Source organism: Erythrolamprus reginae, chromosome 8 (assembly GCF_031021105.1).
Source record: "Erythrolamprus reginae isolate rEryReg1 chromosome 8, rEryReg1.hap1, whole genome shotgun sequence".
Taxonomy (NCBI): domain Eukaryota; kingdom Metazoa; phylum Chordata; class Lepidosauria; order Squamata; family Dipsadidae; genus Erythrolamprus; species Erythrolamprus reginae.
The window spans coordinates 25189066-25198894 of record NC_091957.1 but is presented as its reverse complement, the minus strand read 5'-3'; the positions used below and the strand labels follow the sequence as shown (position 1 = coordinate 25198894).

Sequence of the window (9829 nt, the reverse complement as noted above, 5' to 3'; positions counted from 1 at the left end):
GAATAAGAATAGAATAGAATATTGGAATGAATAGAATAGAATCTTATTGTTTCTTTTTTCTTTTCTGTTATTTTTAATGTATATATTTAATAAAGATTATTTTTAATGAAAAAATAGAATACAATAGGAATGTTGGATTGAGTAGAAATAGAATGTAGGATGGGACGGGGTAGAATGGAATACTGTGTAGGATAGGATAGGGACAGAATAACAGAGTTGGAAGGGACCCTTGAAGGTCTTCTAGTCCAACCCCCTGCTCAGGAAGGAAACCCTACACACACTTGGACAAATGGTTATCCAACCTCCTCTTTAACGCTTCTAGTCTTGTAGCTTTCACAACTTATGGAAGCGAGTTGTTCCACTGGTAAATTGTTCTGTCAGGAAATTTTAGTTCCAGGATGCTTCTCTCCTCGATTAATTTCCATCCATTGCTTCTTGTTCTACCCTCAGGTGCTTTGGGAGAATAATTTGACCCACCCTTCTTTTTGACACCCCTGTGATATTGGAACACTGTCCATCATCCTTCCTTTCATTAAAATAGACATCCCCAATTCTAGCAACCGTTCTTTATATGTTTTAGCCTCCAGTCCCCTAATCACCTTTTTTGCTCTCCTCTGCACTCCTTCTAGAGTAGTGATGGTGAATGTTTAGTCACCATGCCCAAACGGTGTGCATGCACAGGTTAAAACAGAAGGTGAACTATTATTAGGCAAAGGTTAAGCGGGAGAAAGAGTAGAAAGGGAAGGGAGGGAAGTAGGAAGGGGGAGAGAAGGAGAAAGAAGGTAGAAGGAGGAGATAGAGGGAGGGAGGGCAAAGAAAGTAGGAAAAAAGACTGATAAAGAGCAGTATAAATTGGGGCAAAAAATAGGATATTGAGTGATGATACATCTGATACAAGTGTATGTTTTGAGATGATTTGTGGCAGTGATGGCAAAACCTTTTTCCCTCGGGTGCCAAAAGAGTGTTATACGCGCTCTATTACACGTGCGCAAGTGCCCACACCCATAATTCAATGCATGGGGAGGGTGAAAACAGCTTCCTTTGCCTCCTGCAGGCCCTCTGGAGGCCAGAAACGGCCTGTTTCCCAACTTCTGGTGGCCCCCAATAGGCTTGTTTCACCCTCCCCAGGTTCCAAATGCTTCCCTGGAGCCGGGGAAGAGTAAAAACGCCCTCCCCCATCCCTCCGGAGGCTCTCTGGAACCCAAAAACACCAAAAATCCATGTGAGCCAAAAATCAACTGGCTGGCACACACATGCACATTGAAGCTGAGCTAGGGCAACGGCTTGCGTGCCAGCAGATATGGCTCCGCGTGCCACCTGTGGCACACCAACTTATGACCACAACGGAGTCCCAAATTTATGTCTTTAAGTGAAACATTGGTGAATTTTGCTCAGTTTTTAACGACCCTTCTTGCTACATTTGTAAAGTGGGTCCCTTGCACTGTTAAGTTAGCAACCCCATTGCTAAATGAATCCGAATTCCCCCGTGGACTTTGCTTGTCGGAAGGTTTAAAAAAAAGCGATCACATGGCCCCTGCACTTGTCATAAATGTGAATCAGATGCTGAGTGTCTGAATTCGGATGGAGTGACTCCATGGGATGTGGCAATGGTGGTTAAAAGCATGAAAAATGGGGCGGCAGTCACTGTTTTTTCAGTGCCGTAGCTTAGAATGGTCACTAAATGAAACTGTTGTAAGTCGAGGATTACTTGTGTATGTGCACATTTATAGAGATATGTCCAGCGTCTAAATTCAAAAGATTTATTAACTCACTTGCATGAAGAAAAAAAACCCTGTACAATGAAATGGGCATTGAATGTAGACTTGCTTATGAGATCATCTGTGGCAAAACATGGGGTTTTTTTCTGGTTCATCTGTTGGCCAGAGAGAATTCAGGGCCGAAAGCCACCCTCTTTTCCAAGCAGGCTAGATCCAGTTCTCCCCTTGTCTGGCAAGAAAATCTGGCACGAACCTACAAATGCCCTATTATCTTAAAGTATAAGACACACCTTTTTCCCACCCTAAAAGAGGGTGGAAATGTCGTGAATCTTATACACCGAATACAGCCATTTCTGGCCTACTGAAGCCACCACTCTGGTTCCACAAAAATTGGGACCCATTTTTCACAAAAACGGGGTATGAGGCTTTGGCAGGCCTGCAGAGTGCTCCATGGGGCTAGAAGAAGACAGAAACACTTTTTTTGCAAAAAAACAAAAACAAAACCTGGTTTAAAAACAGGCCGTTTCTTGCAAAAACCGTTTTTTTCCCCTTCCCCCAGCCCCCTGGAGCACTCTGCAAGCCTCCCCAAAACTCCCTAATTTTTGCAAAAAATGGGACATGCAGGTTTGGGAGGCCTGCAGAATGCTCCTGGGGGCTGTGGAGGACAAAATCTCCCCCCCCCCTATTTTCCTCTTTGATGTCTTATACACTGCTGCATTTTATAATCCAAATGATGTGTCTTATACACTGCTGCGTTTTATAGTCCAAAAAATACGGTAACTCTTGGGAACCTCACAAATTGGATCTGCGGAGGCCTGCCCTCCCAGGCTTTCTTCTGTCCCCTCTTGCCTTCCTTTTTCTAAAAAAAGTTTATTTATTGTTTTTTTCACAAATACGAAAGACTAAAACAAACATTGTTCACATTTGTCATTGAGAGATCATAAGCCACTCTATTACATTCCTTATTAACACATCTATATATAATATATATTATTCAAAGGGATAGGATAGTTGTGGCAAGTAAAATAGATTAGTAGTGGTTCATTATACTTATGTGTATAAAAATATCACTGAGTAGCCTTGAGAAATAGATACAGAGGTTAATATATCGGAAGCTATTACTGCTTGTCTCTTTGGATTTTATGTTCTGTTACTCGTCGTCTTCCTTGATGCGTTTTTACCACCGAGGGAACCCCAGAATTCGGCCCAACGGGCTTCGCTGCCAGAAGATACAAAGGTTGGGGCTTTAAAGGCCATTAGGAGCCACCGGAAGTTCTGCTGAAAGGAAACCCGTGCAGTAGAACCTGGATTTCATGGAGCCAGCGCTTCCGGGACCACTGGGCTCTCCCCTCCAGAAAACTAGGCCAGCTGCCACCTGGTCCTGCCGCCAGAGATGTTCGGCGAGCCTGTTTAAGAGGTGGGCCACCTCAGCTAGGCTGGCGTATCCATCCGAATGCCGCTCACCGACGCTCTGTGTCCGCAAAATCGGCAAACCCCAAGTGCGGGAGAAAGCCACTAGGTCCGATTCTGTCACATCCGTGTGGGCAAACTGGTCAAACCTGGAGACAAGTTAGTCAAGGAATCGCTGAGCACTATGAAGGGAACCTGCCCAAGCCAAATTCGGCCTGAGCCAATTCTTATAGGCCAGTGATGGTAACCTGTGGCATATATCTCTGGCATGCGAGCCGTTGCCCTAACTCAGATCCAGGGTGCATGTGTGTGCTGGCTAGCAGATTTTGGGCTTGCATTGAGGCTCTGGGAGGGCGTTTTGGCCTCTGGAGGAGTGGGGGAAGCCATTTTAGCCTTCCTCAAACTCCAAGAATATCTCTGCAGCCTGGAGAGGGCAAAAAACCCTCTGGAACCAGCTCCCCCCTGAGATTAGGATTGCCCCCACCCTCCCTGCCTTTCGTAAACTCCTTAAGACCCACCTTTGCCGTCAGGCATGGGGGAACTAAAACACCTCCCCCTTGCCCATGTTGTTTTGTTGATTGATTGACTGTGTGCCTGTTTTTTATATATACTGTTTTTTATGAGATTATTAATTTCAATTGGAACTGGATGGGTGGGCATTGGATTTGGTATTGTGTACTGTACTGTTTTTTATTATTGTTGTGAGCCGCCCCGAGTTTGCGGAGAGGGGCGGCATATAAATCCAATAAACCTAAACCCAATAAACCTAAAATGGGCCTACTGGGCCCACCCGAAGTCAGGAAATGGGGGAGCAGGGGGGGTGGCGTGTGTGCATGTAAAGGGAATGGGGCAGCATGGGGGAAATCACATGCGTATGTACATTATGGGTGTGGGCACTCACCTGCGTGCAATAGCAAGCAAATGTTTGTTTTTGGCACCCAAGGAAAAAAAGATTTGCCATTACAGTGGAACCCCGACATAAGAGCTGCTCTACTTAAGAGCAACTCGAGATAAGAGCTGGGAGGGGAGAGATATTTTTGTTCTACTTACAAGCCCAAATTCGAGATACAAGCGCCAAGGAGCTGTCTCCTGAAGCCAAACGCTAACTTCCGCCTTCAGCTTCAGGAGACAGCTGCGAAGCGGCGCACGTGTTTTAAAAGGTTGCAGCCGGCCTGGGGGGCTCGGGGGGGTGCTTGCAGCTTTCTTTCTTGCTCTTTTTCTTTCTCTCTTTTACCTTCCCTTCCTCTATTTCTTCTTTTCTTTCTCCTTCCCACCTTCTTCCCTCCCTCCCTCCCTTCACTCATTCCTCTCTTACTCTCCCCTTTCATAAGTTTCCTTGCTTCCTTCCTCTGTTCCTGTCCCTTCCCCCTTTCTTTCTTTCTTTCTTTCTTTCTTTCTTGCTCTTTTTCTTTCTCTCTTTTACCTTCCCTTCCTCTATTTCTTCTTTTCTTTCTCCTTCCCACCTTCTTCCCTCCCTCCCTCCCTTCACTCATTCCTCTCTTACTCTCCCCTTTCATAAGTTTCCTTGCTTCCTTCCTCTGTTCCTGTCCCTTCCCTCTTTCCTTCCTTCCTTCCCACCCTCCGTCCATTCATTCACCCATTCCTCTCTTGATCGCTTAAAGCCGGTCCCTGGTGCAAAAAGGGTTGGGGACCTCTGTCCTACAGGATTGGGTGGCAGAGAAGTTGAACATATGTAAATTTAAAAGTTTAAGAAAGTTTACAAGTTAAGTGAAAGAAACTTCATTATTCATTTATATGTACATGTACATTTCTTCATTAAAAACATGTCTTTCTGCATAATTTAGACTAACTTTGTGAGTTTTTTGAGGGCTGGAACCAATTAAAATTATTTACATTAATTCCTATGGGGAAAAGTCGTTCGAGATAAGAGCTGCTCGACTTAAGAGCCCAAGTCCGGAACGAATTAAACTCGTATCTCGAGGTACCACTGTACTGTTATAGGCTACGGGAATGGCTGCTACCCACTGAATCCTTGCAATGGTTGTATTTTAATCTAGTCAATTTCAACCTTTCTAATGCTGTGACCCCTTAATACAGTTGTGGTGACCCCCCAACCATAAGTCTAGCGCCAATTCCCCCAACCATAAGTCTAGCGCCAATTCTCTCAACAGTGCTTGAAGCTGATTGGCAGGAAGGTCAGAGGGACGCCCCCACTGTCAACGCCTGATTGGTCAGATTGTAAAAACACGTTCCCAGGCGCCAGAATGGAAGCTTTAGTTCCTAACACCCATGGGGAATATCTCTTTTCCCATGGTCTTAGGCCACCCCTGTGAAATGGTCATTCGACCCCCAAAGGGGTCCCAACCCCCAGGTTGAGAACCACTGATCTAGTGGGTTTTGAAGGGATATTTAGAAACATAGAAGATTGACGGCAGAAAAAGACCTCATGGTCCATCTAGTCTGCCCTTATACTATTTCCTGTATTTTATCTTAGGATGGTTCTATGTTTATCCCAGGCATGTTTAAATTCAGTTACTGTGGATTTACCAACCACATCTGGAAGTTTGTTCCAAGCATCTACTACTTTCAGTCAAATAATATTTGCTTCTGATCTTTCCCCCAACTAACCTCAGATTGTGCCCCCTTGTTCTTGTGTTCACTTTCCTATTAAAAACACTTCCCTCCTGAACCTTATTTAACCCTTTAACATATTTAAATGTTTTGATCGTGTCTCCCCTTTCCCTTGTCCTCCAGACTATACAGATGGAGTTCATGAAATCTTTCCTGAAAAGTTTGATGCTTAAGATCTTCCACCATTTATTAATGTTATTTGTTTGATCAAGGACAGGTTGCAATAAGGAAAAAGATGGGTTATTATTGCAGGGATGATGATGATGATGATAATAATAATAATAATAATAATAATAATAATAATAATAATTTATTAGATTTGTATGCCGCCCTTTTCCAAAAACTTGGGGCGGTTAATAACAATAATAATAACAACAACAACAGAGTTGGAAGGGACTTTGGAGGTCTTCTAGTCCAACCCCTGCTTAGGCAGGAAACCCTACACTACTTCAGACAGATGTTTATCCAACATGATGGATGGTGAACCTTTTTTTGCTTGGGTGCCCAAAAAAGCACACGCGTGTGTGATAGCGCATGTGTGTGTGTGCCCACACCCATAATGGAATGCTCTCCCCCAGCGCATGCATGTACAACCCTTCCCATGCATGCGTGCAGGCCTCGCTGAAATCTCTGAACCTCTGGTAGGCCCGTTGGGGCGTATTTCGCCATTCACAGGATCTGGAGGTTTTTTGGAAGGTAAAAATAGCCTCCGTCAACCCTCTGGAAGGCCAAAAATCAGCTGACAAGTGCGCTGGGGTTGGCCCAAGGCAGCGCTTTACGTGCCCTCAGCTATAACTCTGCGTGGCACCTGTGGCATAGGTTCATTATCACGGGTTTATTGTGAAAAAGAGTCAGGCCTTCCCCCGAGGGTTGTTCCAGGCTGGTGAGAAGCCCCTCAAAAGGATACTTGGTGCCCACAACCATTTGGACCACCTCCCTGGTTCCGTCCATCACCCGAGCGATCTGCTGAGGGAGGTCGAGAAACGACGTGCGATCCGTGAAGGAGAACAAGAAGAGGACGGCGTCCGCTTTCTCTCTGCAGGCCTGCGGGGGGGGGGGGGGAGGAAATTTTTATTTATTTTATTTATTTAATTTATATACTTGCCCAACTCCCGAAGGACTCTCGGTGGCTGGTCAAGAGGGCTCCCAACTCCGAAAAGAAACGGCTGTGTGCATCTCTGTGTCTCCACAGCAGCATCCTCCCAACCCACCCTCCAGGACCGATTCTCACGGGTAAAAGGTGGTCAAACTTCCTCAGCACGCCTTCGCCGCAGTCCCAGAAGGAGAACTTGAAGAAGAGCGCCTGGCCACTCTCCCGCAGTTTGGCCGGCCAGTAGACAACGCTGGTCTGGATCCCTGGTGAAAGAAAGAGCTGTTTCAGCTAGACCAGCTCCTAGGGAGGACCCCTGCCTCAGGAGTTGGATACAGAATAGAATAGAATAGAATATTGGAATGAGTAGAGTATGGAGTAGAATAGAGTAGAATAGAATAGAATAGAACAGAATAGAATTCTTTATTGGCCAAGCGTGATTGGACACACAAGGAATCTGTCTTTGGTGCAAATGCTCTCAGTGTACATAAAAGAAAAGATACATTTATCAAGAATCATGAGGAACAACACTTAATGATTGTCAGAGGAGTCAAATAAGAAATCAGGAAACAATATTCATATAAATCGTAAGGATACAAGCAACAAGTTACAGTCATACAGTCCTAAGTGGGAGGAGGTAGGTGATAGGAATGATAAGAAAAAACTAGTACGTAGTAACAATAGTGCAGACTTAGTAAATAGTTTGGCAGTGTTGAGGGAATTGTTTAGCAGAGTGATGTCGTTTGGGGAAAAACTCTTCTTGTGTCTAGTTTTCTTGGTGTGCAGTGCTCTGTAACGACATTTTGAGGGTGGGAGTTGAAACAGTTTGTGTCCAGGATGTTAAGGATCCGTAAATATTTTCACAGCCCTCTTTTTGACTCATGCAGTCTACAGGTCCTCAATGGAAGGCAGGTTGGCAACAATTGAACAGATGAAATAATATAAAGCGAACCTGGAAAGTGATTCGGTTTATTGTATTTGAATAATGATGTATGTATGTATGTATGTATGTATGTATGTATGTATGTATGTATGTATGTATGTATGTATGTATTTGTCAATCAAGTATAAGATAATAGTTTATATAAACATAAAATAGAAAGCAATGATAAAAGAAGACAAATAGTACAGTAGACTGGTGAAGGTCTATGAAGTTGTATCTGAAGAAACATACAAAAACATGTTTGGAAAACACAAAAAAAGGCAGAGGGGGAAGGGGTCTCACCTGTGGTCTCGTGGTGCACCAGGGGCACCTCCAGACCGGCCAACTTGGCCACCAAAGCGCTTTTCCCCACGCCGCTCTTGCCCGAGACGAAGACTTTGTAAGCGGCGACGTCGGCGGCCGCCCGCGGAGCCAGCACGGGTCTCTCCAGCAGGCCTGCCCGAGGGAGAGAGAGAATGAGAAGCCCGGCTTGCCCTCCCGCCAGCAGCCGCATCTCCAGCCGCGCGCATCTCACCGAAGGATCGCCGCTGCCCCCGGCGCAAGAGCGCGCCCGCGTAAGCTCTGCCTTCTTCCGTGCCGTACCAGTCCGGGTCGAGCACGGAACCCGGGCGGACCATCATCTCCCTGTGCCAATTTAGCAGGCGTTAGGATCGCTCCCTTTCCCTTGCGCATGTCCGAACCGGCCTCTCGCTTCTTCCGCCCTCTGGTTTGTTTTGGCCTGACGTCAGAGGCGTGTGGCCACGCCCCCCCGTCATTACCAGGTGCTGCTAGGCGGGGGCGGTGCAGCGCTGCCCCTTCGTAGGCCCATCCGTCCCGCGAGGAGAGGAGAGGTTTTTCTTTCTTCCAACCGGGTTCCCTGCGGCCGGGGGCGGAGAGGAAGGGCATGGGGGTCCCGTGGCTGCCTATGGAGGAGCCCTTAACGCTTGTAGGAATTGGCCGGGGCTGGTCTAGAGCGGGGTAGGTAGGCAAAGTGGGCTCTTCTAGGACATGTGGACTTCAACTCCCAGAATTCCTGAGCTGGCATGATTGGCTCAGGAATTCTGGGAGTTGAAGTCCACGAGAAGCGTCAGGTTATTTTCCTAAGTACCTGAAGGCCAGACAAGGAATAATAATGGATGGAAATGGATCAAGGAAAGATTCAACCTGGAAATAAGGAGAACATTTCTGACAGGGAGAAGAATCAATCCATGGGACAGAAGTTAATAAATAAATTAAATAAATAAATAAAGTTGTAGGAGCTTTATCACTGGAGGTTTTCAAGAAGAGACTGGACTGCCATTGGTCAGAAACGGTGTAGGTCTCCTGCTTGAGTTGAGGTTGGACTAGATGACCTACAAGGTCCCTTCCATCTCTGTTAATCTGAATCAATTTAAGATGATCAAAAGCCTGGAAGCTAAAACATATGAAGAACAGTTGCAGGAACTGGACATGGCTAATTTAGTGAAGGACCAGGGGAGACAGGAGTCTTCCAATATTTGAGGCGCTACCAGAGAGAGGAGGGTGTCGAGCTATTCTCCAAAGTCCCTGAAGGCCAGACAAGGAATCACGGATGGAAACTGACCAAGGAGCGATTCAACCTGCAAATGAGGAATTTCCTGACAGTGAGAATAATCAACCGATGGAACAGAAGTTGCCTTCGGAAGTTGTGGGAGCTTCATCCCTGGAGGCTTTCAAGAAACTGGACTGCCATCGGTCAGAAACCGTGTAGGATCTCCTGCTTGGGAAGGGGATATTTGACTAGATGACCTCCAAGATCCCTTCCAACTTATGGGGGGGAGAGGATAGCAGTCGCCTTAAAGTCACCCACTGCTCTGTTTGCTTCCAAGGTGTCTCATAGCCTCACCTGGTGTGGTGGCTGTTTGCTCCTGCAGGAGGACCCCAGAGGGAACTGAAGAGGTATGCATGTCTGCGCATCATTTACCGATCTACCACTGACAAGAGCCAGGAGATCAGGGGACGGGGAGGAAACCTGCATTCTACAAGGACCAGCTTTCAAATACGTCTGGTCTTTACCTCGAAATCCCTAAAAACATTGTGTGGCCCGAAACTGGAGATCGAAACAGGCTCCTGCAGTTT

At 46.2% G+C, this 9829-nt stretch overlaps 1 protein-coding gene across 1 annotated transcript; it reads right to left on the bottom strand.

Annotated features, from left to right (window-relative positions):
- Positions 1-1746: 1746 nt before the first annotated feature.
- CPLANE2 (ciliogenesis and planar polarity effector complex subunit 2) lies at positions 1747-8464 on the bottom strand. The gene is made up of 5 exons (XM_070759352.1): positions 8268-8464; positions 8036-8188; positions 6952-7076; positions 6628-6764; positions 1747-3277 (listed from the first exon to the last, which is right to left on the bottom strand). Exons 1-5 carry the CDS (start codon positions 8371-8373, stop codon positions 2965-2967), a joined length of 834 nt encoding a protein of 277 aa, XP_070615453.1. The 5' UTR covers positions 8374-8464; the 3' UTR covers positions 1747-2964.
- Positions 8465-9829: the final 1365 nt, after the last annotated feature.